At 33.9% G+C, this 22,751-nt stretch overlaps 1 protein-coding gene across 1 annotated transcript in view; it reads left to right on the plus strand.

Annotated features, from left to right (window-relative positions):
- Nucleotides 1-22,751, plus strand: part of LOC125665386 (angiopoietin-1-like) — a 51,434-nt gene that overhangs the window by 17,969 nt on the left and 10,714 nt on the right. Inside the window, exons 4-5 of the mRNA XM_056151207.1 lie at nucleotides 19,321-19,417; nucleotides 21,760-21,927. Of these exons, the coding sequence (XP_056007182.1) occupies nucleotides 19,321-19,417; nucleotides 21,760-21,927 (265 nt within the window). The remainder of the gene's footprint in view (nucleotides 1-19,320; nucleotides 19,418-21,759; nucleotides 21,928-22,751) is intronic.

Genomic DNA, 22,751 nt, shown 5'->3' on the forward strand with positions numbered 1-22,751 from the left:
ACGGGATGATTTCAACTTCTCCATCGTCAACTTCCCATATTTATGTAGCCATTATCACCTGCATATGGTGTTTACATCTCTCAACTGATTCGTTACGCAAGAGCTTGTTCTGCTTATGGTCAGTTTTCAAAACGAAGCAGGTTACAGACAACAAGTTGATGGTGCAGGGGTTCCAACAGTCTCGTTTAACATCAACATTTCACAAATTCTATGGCCGTTATAACGATCTAGTTTGCCAATACAACCTATCATTGGATCAGATGCTGTCTGACGCGTTTCATGCAGATTGTTAGGCCGTTTTTGGCACACTAATTTTGACTACGGATAATATTGTTTACCTGATCAAGATATAGGGCTCAAGGCGGGTGTGACCTGTCGACAGGGGATGCTTACTCCTCCTAGGCACATGATCCCACTTCTGGTATATCCAGGGATCCGTGTTTGCACAACTCGCTATTTTGTATTGCTTATAAGAGTTATGAGATTGATCACTGTTCGTTATCTTTACCTTTCATTTTAAAGCAACCCGGCCATTTCTGTTCTTTAATCGAGTTTTATGGTATTTGTGAGGGATCAGTCTTCGTTACCTTCACTTTTTCATAATAAATATTCGAGTTTACAGACATTGTAAAAGACAGTGTTGACAACATCAAGTTGTATACTTTTAAATTAACAAATTTTGCCAATAAACTCCAAAACGCTTGCTCCCGAGTTACCGCTTGCACCTTTAATATTATTCCATATATGAGGTGAAGTCCGTAAGCTATAATCTAATAGAATCTTAAATGATATCATAAAATCAAGTAAAAACCCACTTTCGTTTTCGACAAACTACCCTGAAATCCCACCTCTAGTGTGTCCAGGAGTACGTGTTTGCCCAACTATCTATTTAGTATTGCTTGTAAGGGTTATGAGATCACTGTTCGTTATCTTCACCTTTCATAGCAGAAATTGAGAGTAAAGAAGCGGATCTAAGCGAGTTTTCATTTTTTGTTAAAGGGGCTGAATCACGATTTCCCCCCAAATTTTATTTTTTACTTTAAATGATCAAAATCTACAGTCTAATATGTTTAGAAGGTTTCACAAAAAATTAAGGTTATTCATCATGGCATAGGCTCATTATAGAGAGTTTATTATTTGTTTTGAAAACAAAGATTGAGGTGTGTTATTGTTTACAGAGCTTTCAAAATAAATGGATATTGATCCAAGTTTATTATATATCACATTTCAAGTATACTTTAGGTAAAATGTGTCATTTAAAAGTTAAAATTTGTGATTGTACCAAATGAAGATGCTTTGAATTACAAATTTAACGTTTTACTGGTTTGTTTGTTTACATAAAAAGACTCTCGAGTCTTTGTTCAGACGGTCCAAATTTTGGTTGTTAACATTAAATGAGCTATATGTTTAATTTTTAACATTAAAAATGAAAAATATTTCTTTTGAAAAACGTGAACCAGTCCCTTTAAAAGGACAATTTAATATAATACGATATTAAGTTTATCGATGCTTGATTTTGATCTTATAGAAGAAATAAGTTTTGATAATTGTTGAATAAATAAGATATGACTTCGTTTCTTCAATCGGTGAGTTTAGTCTTGAATCAGCCTGATGGGAATTTCCAGAACGAAGCGAGGCACAATTAATTGCGCATTATCTGGCCTTTCCATCAAACCGAGAAGTTGCGATTGGTTTACAACATGATCAACATAAAATTGTGTAGGTGTTCAATGTTAGTTTCATGTATACTCATAATGCTTCTGACTAAGCCCATTTTATGAACATTTATATCTATACATCTCATTCAACTGAGGGCACCTCCTCCCGAGAATTTTTTTAATACGATATTCATCTGATATCTTCTATGTTCTTGATTTCTTCCATGATTATAGAAGTCACTGTTTTGACTAGCTTTTTATGATGATTTATTACAAATGTAACAGTTACTGAGATGTACAAACATATGGATAACACAAAAAAAGTTTTTAGTTTGGTTGAACATGTTTTGTGATGACCCAGATCTTTAAAGTAAGTAACAAGTCGAAAACTGTCCAATATGTCAGATATTGAATGCTCCTGGACTGGTCTGGGAGTTTGCGCCATATAATTTTAAACATTTTACCGAAAATAGGTTGTACACTACCTGCCAAGAAAACAGGTCACTGTTTACAATACAGAAGTTTTTCTATTTCTCATTCCAGTGGTAGACCCAAATGGGAGTTCTTGGGGTCGGACCCTTTTGTTGGAAAAGTTTGCTAAAGTTTGGTAAAAATCACACATTTTGAGGGTGCCCCCCCCCCTTTTTTTTTTTAAAAACCAACACACACCCCTTCAAAAACTCCTGGATCTGCCCCTGAATTCATATAGTGCATTATGGTTTCAATTATTGCGTTTGACAAGAAACGACATGCATTCATAATTATGCCCTTAAATAGTCGCACTGGACAAAAACTACCATTATAAACATTCGCAATTCTTGAGAGTTAAAAATTTTGAAATTATAAACTACCATTCACTTTGTCTTTTGCCAACTATCGACATGACGGATTAACATTGTATTCATAAAATCATTCTCTAATTTTCAATTCGGAGAGAAGAGAGATCATTCGTGTTATTTAAGGAACATTTAATTTGAAGTTCCCAGTGAATTCCTAATAATCAAGTTTTATTTACTGTAAATGATGTCACAACTAATGCATACAATTATTCAAAAGTTATTCTTAAATTCATTTGAATTAAAGATATCGTTTATTCAATTCATGTGTGCAACGATTCAAATACGCATTTAAAAAGTCCTTCCTCTAATGCAATATTATTCAATTGTGATTTCCCGCGCTTGCGCGGGATTTCATCTAGTTAAGTGAAAAAAAACAACCAAGTGATCCAAAGCTTGCGAGAACATTTCAACAAGGGTCCGTTAAAAATGTCTAAAATATTGTAATATGATTACGATGTGACCGTTGGGGCGAGCGCAGCATATCTGAATACATTTTCAAAAAATTTATATTGAAAACTGATCTGGTTCACTGTCAATACGTAGGATTACTGTCTTGCTCTTCTCGCCAATGTAGGAACCAGTTTAGCGGGAAATGCAACGAGCGTGTTGTGACGTAGCCTGGTAGTTGTGACGTGACTGTTTACATTTCTTTAGACAATATTTTAAAAAGAAAAAGAAAGGGGGAAGAATATGATTGTCATCCTTTCCTTTCAAATAAGAAAGGTTTGTAATACTTCAAAGATTTTTTTTATTATTATTTTACGAATCGAACCATCCGCCATTTTGTACGAGGGACTTCTGGGATTGGCGTCAAAAAAAAATTCTTGTTAGAGGTTGAGATTTAGCTCGGATTATTTCCCGCGCTCTAGTCATTAGAGCTCGCAGTACGAGCCAGCGCTCCGCGCTGGCTCGCTGCGCTCGCTAATATATGAAGTTTAAACAAATGTTAACTTGGTTTTGTTTTTTAACGCGGCCATAGTTCACATAAATCAAGACTAAATTGGTATCTCACTTCAAACGTTTAAGTCATCGAGGCAATTATAAACATTAAGCCCCAACACCTGAAAAGTGAAGATAACGAACAGTGATCAATCTCATAACTCCTACGTTTTTTCATCAATTAAGTATTTTGCAATTTTACGGTTATTAATAATGAGTAGTAATTTCCTCCTTGACTCTTTTTGTTAAATTATTGACAAAAACTATGAAAAACAAAATTTTGATATATGTACATGCATATTATGAATAAAATATAATTGGATATAACATCAAGGAATTTCACAGACGATTGTTCCGTTAGTTTAATTTCCCGTGCGTAAAGCTAGTCTAGATGAAATACGCTTCTTTTCTCAAATTTCTAAAAAAAAAAAAAAAAAAAAAAAAAAAAAAAAAAAAATATTAATGAGTTTTACTCAACAAGCAATGCCACCAAGTTAAGATTTTCTCAAACTTAAATGTGTCAAATGAGTTTTCCTCAGATTTGAGATTATTCTCTAATGAGCTTAGTTTAAGATCTCTCAAAACATCATGCAATTAAGAAAGCAAACTCAGATAAAATCCCGCGAAATCACAGTGCACAGTATACGAAGTTGAAAATCATCGAGAAATCAACATTGATATTGTTAACAGACACAAGAAAGCAATACATACAAACAGAGTGCAACAAGACACCGGGAAGAGTCAACACATCAGCATTAATATTGGATGCCTGTGGGAATCATATTAAATAATAACAATGATAATAAAATTTATATAGCGCCTTATATAAAACAAATTACTCTAAGGCGCTTTACAAGGGTAGCGGTGAGGAAAGCAAAAATACAAAATCAAACAGTTAAATGACAGTATGACATAAAATCTTATATATCCGTAAAAGTATCAAAATAAAGCACTATAATTAAGATCGAGAGCTAATTAAAAACAGTTACAATTGATGCATGTTAGAATCTAAAATGCTAATTAATAAAAATGAATTTTAAGACGTCTTTCCTACATTTCAACATATGTTGACTTAACACACAGTAAGTGTGCGTCGGTGTGGCCTAGTGGTTAGGCTGTCAGATTCTTGATCGAAAGGTCCTGCCTGGCCGCGGAGGGCTGACGTTGTGTCCTTGGGAAAGGTACTTTACATGAATTTTCTCACTCCATCCAAGTGTAAAAGGGGTACCTGGCTATAGACAGTGAAAGATATTGTTAGAATGTTAGTGCTCTAGCGCCAGTAACGGCACCTTGCTTACCAGGAAGCTGAGAAAGTTCTAGATTGATATAAGCTTAGTTTGCCGGGGTAATAATGTATTGTAAAGCGCTTTGAGCAGCATACACTGGAAAAAGCGCTATATAAAATCAATCATTATTATTATTATTAAAACCTATATCTCTATGTTGTGAGGACAATAGAAGCTGGAGTGAGAATATCCACAACGAAAGGAATATTTCTTAGGAGAACTTCTTCCATATCAGTTTCTAGAATTATCAACAACAAAAAATCCTACATTCCATTCCTGAGCAAATCTTGGTATGTACCGTGTGTGGCAACAGTAGTGTTCTCTTTGATAGAAATTACCTCCACAACACCTTTAACAACTGCCTCTCTTGGAAGAATTTTCTACAAATTTTAAGTGTAAAATAAATTTGACTTAGAAAGAGATGAAGATCATCTTTACAGAAGGTTTGACCGCTACACTCTGGAATAACCTTCCAAGTTACATCCGCAACGAAAATTCTTTCGAGCTTTTCAAGAAAAATTTAAAAACTTACTTCTCCAGACTTGCTTATCACGATTTTATGTAAGCCATTTCCAGTGACAGTATTAATGTTCTTTTTTATGAAACCTTTTTGTATGTATTTTCTGTAGTTTAATCACGATTTTGTGTAAGCCAGTGCTAGAATTCATATTCTTTTAATGAAACGAATATTTTTTTTAATTTATTTTTTTACACTGTTTTAGATATGTTCAATCTTTAATTGTAGTTTATTGTTTTAATACGAAAGCCGGATAGGCTCATTTTTGAAAAGTAAAAAAAAAAATCTAACTCGTTATAACGAGTTAGTATCTCGTTATAACGAGTTGGTATCTCGTTATAACGAGTTAGTATCTCGTTATAACGAGTTAGTATCTCGTTATAACGAGTTAATTATTTCGTTATAACGAGATAACTAACTCGTTATAACGACTTGATTATCTCGTTATAACGAGTTAATCATCTCGTTATAACCAGTTAGTATCTCGTTATAACGACTTAATTATCTCGTTATAACGAGTTAATCATCTCGTTATAACGAGGTAGTATCTCGTTATAACGACTTAAATATCTCGTTATAACGAGTTAGTATCTCGTTATAACGACTTAATTATCTCGTTATAACGAGATAATTAACTCGTTATAACGAATGAGTATCTCGTTATAACGAGATAATAAACTCGTTATAACGAGATAATTAACTCGTTATAACGAGTTAGTATCTCGTTATAACAAAATAATTAACTCGTTATAACGAGATAATTAACTCGTTATAACGAGATAATTAACTCGTTATAACGAGATAATAAACTTGCAATAACAAGATATATTATGGAAACTTTGTAGGTCCTTCTCAAGATTGTTCCTGAAATCGAAGATTAGTTTTTAAACAAGTCGTTGCAATAATACAATTGCATGTACTTAAAGAAATAAAAAAGAACCATTAAGAGAATCTGAAAATGTGTTCTTAATCTAGATTTTTCAGAGTAAAAAACACATATCAACTTTGTAAATGTTGGTAAAAATGCGTGTATGCTGTAAAAGTAAATCACCACAGTACCCTGTATATTAATTTACCGATGTTTGTAAGTAAATATATTACTTATCGGTTATACCTTTTTTATGGTGATATAACATAAATAAATCCAATCTGCTGTTGGCTTGGGTCTATTAAAAGCATGAATTTAAAGTACATGTAGTATTAATAACAGATATGTCCTGCTACCTGCTCTATCTTCATGAAAAGGTGAAGATAACGAACAGTAATCAATCTCATAACTCCTATAAGGAATACAAACAAAAAAATGGACAAACACGGACCCCTGCATATAGTAGAGTTGGGATCAGGTGCCTAGGAGGAGTAAGCACCCCCTGCCGACCAGTCACATCCGCCAAGAGCACTATATCTTGATCAGGTAAGCGGAGTAATACGTAGTCAGAATCCGCGCGTCAAGAATAATCTAACAATCGGTATGAAACACATCAGACAGCATTTGACCCATGAATGATTCTATTATTTATTGGTGGGTTGATAATTCAAGCACGTAGAACTGTTTTCAAAATGAGAGAAGTGGTAGGGGTAATCTTCTGAGAAGTTGACGTCACAATTGTCTATACATGTAATTCTTGACAAGCAAAATCAAATAAAAAAGAATGAAAATCCAAACTTTAAAATCCGGGATGGGGTGGGCGCAAGTGAAAGCACACCCACAATATTGTAATCAGAAGGGGGTGGGGGCGGGGTTTAGCGAGTATTCGTCCTTTTCTACATGAGTTCAATTTATTATATCAATTAGTAGGACGTTCTTTACAGAGTAATTTCAACCACGGATTACTTGTTTACCTGATCTTTAAAACATTGTTGTGACGTTAGTTCTTTGTCTTGACAGTACTTTATTTTTCATACTGTACTGAATATAGTCCAGTACTATTAAGAGCAGGCCAATATTATGAGAAGTACTGTTATAGACAGAACAATATTTTAAGTAAGATACAAGACTCCGATGGTCTATTATGTCAGATACGGGACTGATCACTCGCTGCTACGCGGATCGTACCAGTCCGTATCTGACATGATAGAGCATCGGAGTCTTGTATCTCTTACAGATATAGGGTTAACGTCAACGTTCGTTACCTCTACTTGTTCAAGCCTACATCCTTAACACTCGATATACTTTGAAAAAAGGAAATAAAAGGGAGAATAACCCAAACTATCTTACTTTGGATTGCAAAGAAAGTATTTAATGTAGAAAATAACGGTAAATCAACGCTGTTAAAAAGGGGGAAGGGGACTTTAGTTCTTGAACTAACAAGCTTGCATAATATTTATAAATATATCTATATTCTCAAAAGAATCATCAGCATCTAGGCTGGCTGATTTTTGCTCAAATATGAAATTAGCTCAAACATTTTGCCAAAGCATTGTTGTATTTACTCGACTTGTTATCAAAACGACACAATTTACATTTCTTCTTGACAAGGGAAAGTAGGTATTTTTGTTGAGTAGAAAAAAAATGAATCATCATATGTTAATTTGTTTGAAGCAATAACTAACATTTTCTTGTCATCTTTACGACAAATAAAATCTTGCACAATAGTCATTATGAAATAATCATATGCAATTCAAATAATTTCTAATCAGTTTGTCGAAATTTTGGAAAGTACAGGCCCTCCATAAATACTAATTCGTTATACGAGATACTTAACTCATTAAAACGAGATACTTAACTCGTTATAACAAGATAACTAACTCGTTATAACGAGATAACTAACTCGTTATAACGAGATAATTAATTCGTTATAACGAGATACTAACTCGTTAAAACGAGATAATTAACTCGTTATAACGAGATACTTAACTCGTTATAACAAGATAACTAACTCGTTATAACGAGATAACTAACTCGTTATAACGAGATAATTAATTCGTTATAACGAGATACTAACTCGTTAAAACGAGATAATTAACTCGTTATTACGAGATACTAACTCGTTATAATGCGCTATAAAATACTGTAAATAATAATAATAAGGAAATTAAAATATTGGTGATATTCCTTTGCAATATTCCTATACATGTAATGATAAAGCTTATCATGGAGTTCAAAGAAAAACAAAAGGAGAATGGACCACATCGCTCACTTAAGTGACATTGACCCTGCTGTTGTGATCTTTCGATGTTTTTAAATATTGTGACTCCAACCTAGCCCCAAAAGTTCACGACATAACCAAACTTGAATTCAAACAACTTAAGGATGCTTTAATACCAATATTACTAACATCAACTTGATGTTCTGGGGAAGGTCATAATCACAAGGTCAAAATATGAAATGAAAGGTCTTGCCAGAAGATATCTATATACAAAATATGAAAGTTTTACTTTATATTATTCAAGAGATATTAGATTTTCTTAAAAGTAGATCGAACTTTAAGATCAAGCTAACAAGGTAAAAAAAAAATATTGTCATAAAAAATTTCATGCCACACAGAATGCACATATAAAATATAGATTCAAAAAGGCAGCAGGAACAATCAAAGTACTGATGGGAGTTGATTTCATGTAGGTTTGCACCAGATGCTTCTGGGATTAAGAATCAACTCCCAAAAACAGTATACCCTAACTTTAGTCACAGTGACATTAAAAACCTTGAATTCACACAACTTGAGAACAGTTTCATTTGGATATAATTAAGTGTGACACTGATACTCTTGAAAAGACTTTGTTTTAATTAATTATTTACATATTCCCAAATAAAACTTAGCTTTTTCTGATTACGAATTACATCAAATAAAACCAATGACCCCCCCCCCCCCCCCCCCCCCATTAATAGTGATAATACAATGTAATAGGGAGTATAATCTCCTCATATAATAAGTAATGAATTACACATGTAGTTTAATTTTATTCTGCCTCCAATATTGAACATTTCTACAGATATTTTCGCAGTTTACAATCGTTGTTGACAGCAGTGCATTTTTCTACATTTATTAAAATACGAACACACCAACATAAAATGAAGCTCGTCTTCATAAGGATTTACTAGGTATCTCATATTTTGAAATATCAATTCATTTACGTTCAATTTATAAATGATAAGATAAAGATATTAACTAATACATTGTACGCATGAAAGGTGAAGATAACTAACAGTGATCAATCTCCTAACTCCTATAAGCAAAACAAAATAGAGAGTTGGACAAACACGGACCCCTGGACACACCAGAGGTGGGATCAGGTGCCTAGGAGGAGTAAGCATTCCCTGTCGACCGTATTGTACATATATCTCTGTTGTTGGTTTTGCCAGGGTTAAATATAGCTGAAGATCATAGCTATCATTTAAATAGTTGTATAAAATACACTGGAGAGAAGTTTTAAACTGACTGCGAACTTCTTGTGTAAACGTATCACCTAATCTTTGTTTCATCTCAATTAAATATTGATTTTCTTTAACATTTCTTTACTATTCCATGCAAATTCAAAATCTGAAGTATTGATAAGCTCTTTTTATATCAAGAATCTCTTGCTGTGACCTTCAACTCGACATTTAAATATATTGTCGACGTTTTATGTATTAGCGATACTCATTTTCATCCATATGTCGATTCGATATACAGTAAAATTCGAATATACACATGTAGCGAACACGCATATAGCGGAATTACGGCTATAGCGAAGTGAAATGAATTTCCCCGGCAAATTCTTATTTATTCTATATAAAAATATGCGTCTATAACGAACACAGATATAACGAATTTACGGATATACCGAAGTAAATTCCTATTCCCCTGGTATTATCTTACTCTTTACGTTTTATCATTTTAAACTCCTTGTGATTTTTAACAATCGTTCCATTGCCATAAAGGAACCACACTTATTACGCAATTTCTGTTTGTATTGTTTTCAAAACATGCGTATCTCAGGGAACTTAGAATTGAATAGGTTTTTTTTTTCCTTTCAATATCTTTTATTTCTAGCTAACATACATTTGATATTTGGGGGTAATGTCTCCGCAGAGACCCCCGAATAATGCTCACCTAGGGTGCCAGGGGCTCCATGGATTGGATATATGTATATATATATATATATATATATATATATATATATATATATATATATATATATATACACTGTACATATATGTGTTAACTATACATGTATGCATATTTAAGAAATATATCTACATGATATCAAACAGTATAGTTGATAATATTGTTTTTCTTTTACACTTAAAGATTTACATGCTAGATAGCAATATTTTTCAACTAAAAAAAGTAAAATATATTTAGGTGTCAAAATTATATCAGTATGCAAAATCTAATCTACTTAATACATATATATAAAGCAATGATTGATCCATATTGTTGCAGGGGAGACACAATCACAAACAGTTCACCACTCCCCTAACAACAAGTACTGAGGAACAGGTCACCCTCAAGTACTGGTGGAATGCTATTGTTGGAAACTGAATATCAGATACATAGTACATACAGATTATTGCAATACATGTGTTATAATATAAAGCATTAAAGTAACAAAGAAAGTCTCTCAAATAATTTGTAATCTAGGAAATCGTACTTTGATTTTCTTAATGTTAAGTATGTTCTACAACAGTCTAATTTAACCTGTATCAACAGATTATTCACACTTTCAGTTTTGTTTTCAAGTCTTAACATCCTTTTACTTTTGTAAATTCTGAAAGCAATATATGAAATCACATAGTTAAATGTATGCACTTTAGGATTATCTTCATGAAAAAAGCCGAGAACAATATGTTTCCATCGAATGTCAATTTCAAGCACCATTTCAACAGTATTCCATATCTGTCTTACATTTTGACATTCAAAAATTAAATGTGCATTGTTTTCAATGACATCAGCACAAAATGTACAGTTTCTATGAACATCTTTTTTCCATTTGCTAAGTAGATAATTGTTGCATAAAAGATTGCAAAAGTTTGTAGTTAAATTCAGCAACATTTTTATCAACAACTTTACATACATTATTTCTATAAATATTAGTCCAGTCTGACTTTTCCAACATAAAAGTCTTTTCCCACATACTTTCCATATATGATCTTTGAAACTTGTCATCAACAAATGTCGTAAAAGAATTTACAAGATTTGCCAATTATAGATTCAATTTTTCCATTTTTAAATAAAAACACGTTTTCTTTTTCTATATGGTATTCTGTCTTATGACTTATTTTATTAAAAACATTTCTTAGTATTTTATATTCACACAACCAGTTATGTTTGTTTGTAAGATTTGAAAAATCAGTAATATCCTTGAATCCAATTTCATTAAACAGATCATCTACTTTTAAAACACCACTTTTCATCAAATTTGTAAAACAAAGTGTCTCATTTTTATAAGTAAATCTTTTATTTTTCCAAATATTTTGGGAAAATTGTAATGTTGTCGAATTGCCCTTAGCTTCATTGAATATGTAATAATTTCTCTATAAAAATAGGGTATGTATTTATGTAACATTCCACTTTCACTCAAAAATGAGTCGTTTGTCTTTAATAGATAGTAAATATCATATTGATTCCTTTGACAGAAACTCTGGAAAAAGTCTTTTGATTTATGGTTACACGATATTATTTTTGGGATCCATGATGCTTTAAGCGCTTTGAATTTGGATTTTAAGTCAACTATGTGTATTCCTCCTTTTAGTTTATCTCCTATCAGGGTGTTTCTTTTAATCCTGTCTTTCTTATTCCAAATGAAATTAAATATTATTTTATTTCTTTCTTTGATAAATTCATCACCAGGAGTTGGTAATAAAGTTGCTGCATATACTAATTTTGATATTGCCAAAGAGTTTATTATGCAGCATTTTCCAAATATTGTAAGTTTTCTAGTTCTCCATGAATCTAATAATTTTTCTATATCTCTTCGATACCGTATCCAGTTTTTTTCAAAACACTCTTCTTTACTATGACCAATGTGGATACCTAATGCTTTAATTGAATTTTCATTTACTTTCAGATTAAGAATTTCTTTTTTTTTGTTCCTTTAAACTTTCCTAATAATAAACATTCTGTTTTATCTTTATTTAGTTTTAATCCTGAATGTTTACAAAAAATATCAATTCTGTTTAACGCTATTTGTAATGATTTTTCATTCTTAATAGGAATCGTACAGTCGTCAGCATGCTGAACTATTTTTATTTCTTGTTTCATTTCTTTGATCTTAAACCCATTTATATCTTTATTTGATCTAATATTACAGGCAAGGACTTCTGCTACAAAAATAAAAAGCAGGCCAGACAATGGACAACCTTGTCTGATTCCTCTATTCATTTTACACGTTTTAGAAATCCATCCATTATTTTTCACTCTAAAAATAGGGTCTTTGTACATTATTTTTATCCATTGCATAAAACTTGCACCAAAATTAAACTTCTCCAGTGTTTTAAACAAAAAATTCCACTCCACCGAGTCAAAAGCTTTCTCAAAATCACAGAATAACAAAATTTGTGGGTCATTTGAGTTTTCACAATATTCATATATATCAAGGATAGTCCTTGCACTAAATCCAATAAATCTGCCTTTAATATAAGCAGTTTGGTCTTCATTGATTAGATTATCAACTACTTTTTGTAGCCTTCTAGCTAACACGAATGCTAAAATTTTGTAATCTGAATTTGTTAAGCTAATCGGTCGATAATTTTTTATCTTATCTCTTTCTCCCTTTTTATGCAGTAATGATAAAAGTGAGAGCCTTTGTGTAAAGGGCATATTACCAGTTTCAAAAGTGTATTCAAGAGTTGCATAAAAAATGTCTTTAATTTCATTCCAAAAGGTTATATAGAATTCATTAGGAATTCCATCCATCCCGGGTGATTTATTATCTTTAAGATTCATTACCGCTTCTTTACATTCTTGAAGAGTAAACATTTCATCGCAAAATAATCTTCCATTTTCATCTAATTTTTGTTCAATATTTACTTCATTTAAATAATTTTGTATTTCATTATCATCAATGTGCTTTGATTCATATAGTTTGTCATAAAATGAACATATTTCATTTAAAATATCATTATCATTATAAACACTTTTTGTTTGTTCTGTTACCTTTCTAATCACATTGTCTGATTGATGGTAATTTTCTAATCTGAGAAAATAGGACGTATTTCTTTCTCCCTCTTCTATCCATTTTACTCTAGATCTTATCTGTGCCCCCCTTGATTTTTTGTCATACAGATGAGTTAGTTCATTTTCAAGGGTCCTTTTTTCTTTCATATTAATTTCATTTGCAGGTTTATCTTCTATATCCTGTATTTGTTTTTCTAGATCCATGACAGACTTTTTGTAACTTTTGACAGTGATTTTGAATATGAAATACTTAAGCTACGAATTTCTTGTTTAAGTTGTTCCCAAAGATCATGTACATTTATAGTATTCAAATCTGCTATTTTAACATTATATTTATGAATTAAATCATTAATAATCATTTTATATTTCTTATCGTTCAAAAGACTCGTATTAAGTTTCCAATAACCTTTACCTCTTTCATTTTCATTTACAGTAACAGAGAGTTTAATAGCTTTGTGATCACTTAACCTGATTCCATCAGAATGAGTTCCTGGCACTTGTTGTACACGTATTTTGTGAACTTTAGCTAACATGATTTGACTTAAAAAGATATAATCAATACGACTTACGGGTTTGTTGCTTGAATTACACCACGTAAATCCAGGTTTTAACCCCTGAATTTTTTTCCAAGTATCATTAAGATTGAATTTATTTAAAATTTCTATCAAAATGTTTGTGCTTTTATCTGCAGCCATAGTTTTATTTTTCCTATCCGTTTTATCAAAAACACAATTAAAATCGCCTCCTAGAATTATATTTTCTTCATGTAAGGCATATTTTGAAATATAAGCTTTTAGCTTTTTGAAAAAAGACACTCTTTCCGTTTCTGAATTTGGACTATAAATATTGACAATTGTGTATGCATTATTTTGAAAATTTATATTAAGTAGTAAAATTCTACCATCTTGAGTTTTGGGTACATTTTCTACATCAATATCTACATTGTTAAATAAAACTGAAACACCCCGTGCATGGGGTGAATTCGAAAAAGCATGAAAACATTTGCCGAACCAACGGCTGTTATACTTCGATTGATTCTTCTCAACAAAATGCGTTTCTTGAATTAAAGCTATATGAACATTAGTGTCTCTTAACCAATCGAAATTTTTTTGTCTTTTTTCATAGCTATTCATCCCTCTAGCATTGAGGGAAATAATGGATAAATCATTCATTACGCTAAAGCTCTAATCTGATTCTCCAGAATTGAGGATTTCATTTTGTGACCGATTTCTACGACTGTGTCGCATTTTGCTGGCATCGGGTGCATTTTTTGTTTTCTTGACCTTTTTGGAAAGCTTGGTAATGATATCACATAGCGTGTTTTCACCAGGCCAATCAGATTTGTCAGTGTGCGTCGTACCAGTTTTGTTAAGCCCCGATCCCCAGAAATCGTCGTAGGTGGATTCCACGAACAAGGCTTTTGGGGGTGCACTTTTCAAAGCATCGTAAAATTCTTGAACTTGAGCTAGCTTAGCTTCCACGATTTCCTTCATGATGTTGTATTGAGAATCAATGAAATGTTGAGAAGCCAAAATGTTGTTACCGATTTGTTTGGCATCTAAGGCAGTGGGTGCAGCTTGGATAGCCGTCGCGCGTGGAATGTCACCTGAACGCACTGCCTTTACGTACTGATATGCATGCTCCGATGATTTGTGTTCAACACCGAATACTTTGATATCGTTAAGGTGAAAATTTGAAAGGATGTCATCTTTTCCACTAAATGGAATAATATTAGGATCCGCCTCTGTATAGAGCTCACACTTTTCATCTCCTGGATTATGCCCTGGTTTTTTACAGGCTTTGCAACACTGAACGCTGTCACACTGATTTGTAAAATGTTCATTGCTCCAACATTTTGTACATCTAGGAGAACGCTTGAGAGAGGGTTGGCCCTTATGAAATAACAAACACTGAATCCCGGCGCACACGAAGGATCGGGGTAGAAACTCCCCCTCTTTAAAGGGTTTAACATACACGAATCTATTTCCATTCAATATCTCTGTCATTCTGAGGGTACTGGGATTTCTTATTTTTTCGTATTTTGTTTCACTGCATAGAGAAACTTTGAACTGATCAAGCATGTTTCTTACGGCAGAGTCGTCGACGGACAAAGGAACGCCTTTGATTGTAATTTTAAGTACCTGCTCATTTGGACTGCCGGTACCTGTTGAAAACGGCAAACTAACAACTCAACTTTATGCCAACCGACACGACTTCAGCTTCTACATCGTCAATTTCCCATATTCATGTCGCAATATTCCACTATCACCTGCATATGCTGATTATATCTCTCAACAGATTCGATATGCAAGAGCTTGTTCTGCGTATGATCAGTTTTCACATCGAGGAAGGCTACTGACAAACAAATTGATGGTGCAGGGGTTTCAACAGTCGCGTTTAATATCAGCATTTCGCAAATTTTATGGTCGTTATAACAATCGAGTTTGCCAATACAACCTATCATTGGGTCAAATGCTGTCCAACGTGTTTCATGCCGATTGTTAGGCCGTTCTTGGCACACTGATTTTGCCTACGGATAACTCCGTTTACGTGATCAAGAATAGGGCGGGTGTGACCACAGGCACCTGAAGTGTGGATAACTTGTATAGATCTTATGTACATGTACATACCCCCCTTTCCAGAATGAAATTATTTTATACAGAACCAAACATGTATCCAAAATCTGTTATTTCCCCACCGATCACCTTCATAAGTCGTTCTGGATAGTCAGTTTGTACCTTCTGTAAGCTTTAGAGATGACCACTTGTGAAATACTAATATATGTAAAGGTGTGCAACAAATCATGTAAAGAAACAGGGGGCTACCTACTTCGAGACCGATTCACGGGGTATAAACCAATTTTATCGAAGGAATTTCTGCGAATTTCTCGTCAGGCTAATGTAGTTCTACTCGTCTTTTATCTAAATCCCATGCCATCAGTTTTATTTGTCGTATTCTGCCATTTCTTTCATCGTATCCGAGCTTTTACGTCCATTGACAGCCTTAAAGGAGGTCGTGACATCACTTTGCGTCTCGCATTATCTGATTAGCTTGCACTTGCGTCATCTTTCTCAACTATACCTCAGATAAGCATTTCAGCTGAAATAATTTCGATTGATTATCTTCTTCAAATAATTAATTCTATAGAGTTATGTATCAAAACTAGTTTTTTACCATGAAACAATCCGAGTTGATATTCATATTAGTCATTTTCGTTTTTAAAATCATGAGCCTTTGACAAATTTTAAATAGCTCTTTCATATATTTTTGTTCAGTGCTAAGAAAAAGGCCGATGTGTTCGGAAAATTGAAGAGTCAATCAGATAACGCGAGACGCAAAGTGATGTCAAAACCTCCTTTAAGGCTGTCAATGGACGTAAAAGCTCGGGTACGATGAAATAAATGGTAGAATAGGACAAATAAAACGGATGGCATGGGGTTTAGACGAAAGTAGAACCAGGGGTTCGTATTTGCCTAACTCTCTATTTTATATTGCTTATAAGACTGATCACTGTTCGTTATATTCACCTTTCATAAATCACATAGATATCAAAAAAAATTTCTAACTCTGTCTGCAGTTATCTTAAACCTCGCTTGGAAAATCCTTTAAAAATGCCGAATTTGGGTTATATACCAGTCAACTATACGGTCGACATGGCTCCGCAGCAAACCCACTTGGTTCAAAATTCACAGAGCAGTACATGATTACCGAGAGTTTACGATTGTGAAAGTGGTTATATTTGTTTTGAGTTAATGTATGGATATTATGTTTGCAATACACTTTTAACATGCCAGAAATTTAAAACAAAATGTCAAACATTTCTCAGAATTTTGGGCGGGATCTGTTCCATCGTCCAAACGTATTGTTTGTAAAAATCTTTTTAAAGAAAAGATGGAACTCTTTGTATGCTTTGTTGATTTTTCAAAAGCTTTGGATACTTTGTGGAGACCGGCACTTTTATTTAAGATTTCATAAAAGGAATTGGTGGCAATTTTTTCAATATCATAAAACATGTATGTAATGACTTTTTAATACATCTGTAGGAGTTAAACAAGGAGGCAATTTAAGTCCAACTCTATTTTACATTTTCGTTGATGACTTTGAAACTTATTTTGATAAATTAATTACCAATCCTGTATCTTTAGGCGATGTAACTTTTAATCACCTATTTTTTGCTGATGATCTTATTTTATTATCAGAATCAGCTGAACATCTCCAATATTGTATAGACACTCTGTCAAAATATTGTGCAGAATGGAAGATGTAAACTTACCAAAAAAAAACCAAGTTCTGGTCTGTTCAATAAAGAAGAAAAAGAATTGTTATGGAATTTATTATAACAATACTATTTTTGATATCATAGATTGATTGATTGAATATTGTTTAACGTCCCTCTCGAGAATATTTCACTCATATGGAGACGTCACCACTGCCGGTGAAGGGCTGCAAAATGTAGGCCTATGTTCGGCGCTTGTGGCCATTGAGCAGGGAGGGATCTTTATCGTGCCACACCTGTTGTGACACGGGTCCTCGGTTTTTGCGGTCTCATCGGAAGGACCGCCCCATTTAGTCGCCTCTTACGACAAGCAAGGGGTACTGAGGACCTATTCTAACGCGGATGCCCATGGGATCAAAACTTGAACTAGGCAAATCCCCTTTACATGTTAAATTATCTCAGCTCGCATTTAATTATTTTTCCAGATTGGAAAATTTGACAAAATCTAATGTTAATGATCACCTTGTTTTAAAAAAATGCATTCTTGAAAGATACAAAGTTGGCCGTTGAAAAAATAAAATGTTGGCAAATCTTTATAAAACAATTACAAAGAAAGTTGAATATTAATTGTGATACAGCAAATGAACTTCTCGTCTTCAAGATTTCTTTGTAAATAAAACTTGAAGAATTAGAACGTATCAATAACACTCAATGTGTATAACTCTCATTTTATGGTACATTGTTTAACTATGAGGACAAAAAACTAGAAATACAACCATTTCTGTGTCTTCCAATTCACAGGAACCTGCGCTCTTATCTTACAAAACTAAGAAAAAGTGCGCATCAGTTATATATAGAAACAGGATGATATTGTAATTCTGTCATTCCTAGAGAAAACAGATATTGTTCCCATTGTAAGACCATTGTCGAAAATGAAAAACATTTTTTACTTGATTGTCCTTTATACAAACATGCATGAAAAAAAAATATTCAAAAATATCATATGATTATCCTGTATCTTGTTTACTGAATCCTCTCAATATTGCATCTACAAATGTTTATATAGCAAAGACTCTTTATACCTGTTGTTACAATACCATGTAACACTATCATAATGTATATACATATATATGTATCTTATACTACATGGCTAACAACACTTGCATGTGCTTTAGTGCCAATGAAGAACTGAATTGTCATGTGAAAAGTGAAGATAACGAACAGTGATCAATCTCATAAATCTTATAAGCAATACAAAATAGAGAGTTAGGCAAACACGGACTCCTGGATATACCAGAGATGGGATCAGGTGTATAAGAAATACAAAATAAAGAGTTGGGCAAACACGGACCCCTGGACATACCAGAGGTGGGATCAGGTGCCTGGGAGGGGTAAGCATCCCCTGTCGACCGGTCACGCCCATCGTGAGCCCCATGTCTTGCTCAGGTAAATCTGTAGTCAAAATCAGTGTGCCAAGAACGGCCTAACAATCGGTATGAAACACGTCAGGCAGCATTTGACCAATGATAGGTTGTAATGACGAACTAGATCGTTATAACGATCATGGAATTTCTCTTTGAGATGATTTAAAATGTTTTGTACCCACCACGTGTGGACGATAGTATGTTTTGCGTCTCGCTGTGCGTAAGAGTTCCACAAAGGGAAAGAACTATTGGGCAACTCGGAAATTGCGTATTAGAATGTGTGTTAATGAATAACTACATGAATATGTGCTATAATTAAGATAACTATGTGAATTTTATTAGGTTGTTCAGAATCGCTTTGATGGATCTCTGGATTTTAATAGAAACTGGTTGGATTATAAAACTGGATTTGGATCGCCCAACGGAGAATACTGGATAGGTAAAGTTAAACTTTTGTTGGTTTTTTTTTTAAATAATGCTACTCACTATAATGATCAATGACCGCCGCGGTGGTCTAGAGGTTAGAGCTTTCGCCCAGCATGCGGAAGGCCGGGGTTCAAATCCCGGCCTCGACAGACCTAATTCGCTAAAACAGATAATGGCAGTTCCATCGCCAAACGCTCGGCATCAGGTGAAATTTGATGTGATATATAAATGTATATTGTAACAGGCGTAAAACTAAATTCAAGTTCAGTTACAACTTACTGACGAAAATCTTAAAAACTGAAATTTGCCGACATCGGAATAGTGTAAAATGCGGCAAATACAACCAAAAAATAGCAAGTTGAATTGACACACTTACAATAACACCGGTATCAGGAAACTTACAGTTAAACACTATATACTAAGTTTGGCCCCACTCTGGACTCAGAACCCCTACCCCAGGGATAATGAAATTTACAATTTTGGTAGAGGCCCTTCTAGAGAACTACAGTATTGTTCATTTAGTTTTTCTTAAACATGTGCGGTTCTAGAGAAGAAGATTTTTGAAAATAAGTCAATTTTGGGCAGTTTTTGCCATGCCCCTAAGGCCCCATGGGTTGCAGGAATCCTGAAATTTACGATTTTTGTCTCCCTTGTTCCAAAGATGCTTCATATTAAATTTGAAAAGTATAGGAATGATAGAACTTTAGTTTTAATTTAGTATCAATAGCATTTTTTTTTGAAAATAGGTCAATTTTGGGCAGTTTTTACACCGCCCATAAGGCCCCTGGGGTGCAGGTATCAATAGCACTAATGAAGATATTATTTAAGTGTTTTACACATAAATACTATATAGTAAGTATGGCCCCGCCCTGGGGTCAGAAACCCTACCCCGAGGAATATGAAATTTACAATTTTGGTAGAGGCTTTCCTGCTCCACATCACTATGCATTTAGTTTTTTTTTTACGTGTGTGCGGTTCTATATAAAATGTTAATAAATTTGTCATTTTTGGCAGTTTTTGTCCCACTCCTAGGGTCCCAGGGGTGCAGGAGTCCTGAAATTTAAATTTTTGTTCCCCTTGTCCCAAATTTGATTCACACTTGATGCCGAGCGTTTGGCGATGGAACTGTCACTTCCTTGTTTTAACGACTTAGATCTGTCGCAGCCGGGATTCGAACCCCGACCTTCCGCATGCGGGGCGAACGCTCTACCTCTAGACCACCGCGGCAGTCACAGAATGTTATGAAGCAAGTTTTTTTTAAAAATAGTCTACATTAGAGGAAGACACTTATTGTGGCCTTCAACTCTACATTTAGATACATCAATGACGTTTCTATCATATCCACATTGCCATTCATATGTCAATTCAATATGTCCCTGTCTATTCGAAATAAAAGACATCAACAGAGTCTTCCAGATCTGATTCATATTTGGATGTTTTACTGGTCGTAGACGTAAATGGGAAACCCAAACCTGACCATTGCAACAAACAAGATTACGTTAGATTTTCCACCATCAACTTCTAATATCCATGTACCATTATTCCGTTATGATCTACATATAGGTTTTATTTGATAACCGAAAGCATGTTCAACGTATGAAACATTTGTAAAGCGAAACAGGCTATTGACAAATAAGTAGATGTTACAGGGGTTTAAACAGTCTAGTCTAAAGTAAGATTTTTCATTATACTAACCTTGTCAGAAAATACAGCATGTTGTTGGGTCGAATGTTATCTGTCCTGTTTCTTACAAAATGTTAGACAAATAATTTCTTTCCAATTTTGAATACATATTACTCCATTTGCCTTATAATTGTTTGGGACTTACGGCGGATGTGATTGGACAATAGAAATGTTCACGCCTCCTCTGCATTTGAACTTCCCTCTGGTGTTCAAAGGGGCCCGTGTTCGAATTGTTCTCGTCATTGAATTGTTCGTTGTTGTGTGCTGTTTTCCGCCACACTCAACAATTTTTTCAGTTATCTGGTGGCTCCCAGTTTTTATTGGTGGAAGAGAGAACCCAGATACAATGTACTTGGGAAGAGACCACCGACCTTCCGAAAGTAAACTATGAAACTTTCTCACTTACCGGCGCAAGCAGGATTCGAACCCGCGCCGTCAAACCCCCCACCGACCAGAGGTGAGAGGCCGTATGATTTTAAGCGCGATGCTCTAACCACTCGGCTACGGAGATTGATCTCTATTAGCTATCATCACCTTTTCTTATTCCATAAGTATGTTGTTCATATTAGGGGAAATATTTTATCTTGCCAACATCTAGCAACATGTAACCTGACGCCAGGTTGCAATGTCATTTGGTTTCATCTGAAAATATAATTGTACTTTCATTCACAGGTAATGAGGTTATCTACGAATTGACGAAAGATCTCACCAGCTCCTTATACGTCACTATAATGCTGACAAATGGGACCAGCTTATTTCAGCAATATGAGACGTTCTCAATTGCAAATGAACTGGATAACTATAGACTTTACCTTGCCGGAAAATCATCGGGAACTCTGGGTAATATTTAATTAACTTGCTCATTGTATATACTCTGCCATTTCTTTGATTCAAAACCAACCTCGCAGCAATGTGGTCTACAATTAATCTGAGAAACATGATGAATGTTTCCGAGGCCACTCAAAGCATTCAAACCTCTCAATACAATCATAAGTAATAAATTAACAGTGATGTTCCGGTATTACGGTCAGTGAATACGCAAAAATTCCAATCTATACGGTTCAATCGCGATGTAAACCAATTGCAAGATATTTTTATGTGCACAAAATATTGTATTTACGAAAATATAACGGTAATTGGGGATACATGTCCCAGGAAGTCATGAAAAATGTTACATAATCTCAGAATATATAAGCAGTACATATTTATCACATGCAGATGAGATATTAACACTGATATTTAGGATGAAACGCGGGAAGCCCTATAGTAATCACATTGACCGTCCTTCCGTCCGTCTGTCCGTCAACACTTTCTTTGTGACACGATAACTCAAACAGTTTTTATCGTAGTTTTCAAATTTTGTACAGAAATACAGGAAGACACCTAATTTTTTTTTTGGGGGGGGGGGGGTCATGTCTATGACTGTCATTATCTTTGTTATTATGAACACTTTCTTTGTGACTCGATAACTCAAACAGTTTTCATTGTACAGTTTTCAAATTTTGTACAGAAATACAACAAGAGGAAGACACCTATAGATTTTGGGGTCATTTCACTTTATCTGTATGTTATTATCTTTCTTATTATGACTATCTATTTATCACTGTCTAAGGGAGATAATTCAATTTGAATTACGATATGTATTGTATTGATATAAAAAATGT

The sequence above is a fragment of the Ostrea edulis genome, chromosome 10 (genome assembly GCF_947568905.1).
Source record: "Ostrea edulis chromosome 10, xbOstEdul1.1, whole genome shotgun sequence".
Taxonomy (NCBI): domain Eukaryota; kingdom Metazoa; phylum Mollusca; class Bivalvia; order Ostreida; family Ostreidae; genus Ostrea; species Ostrea edulis.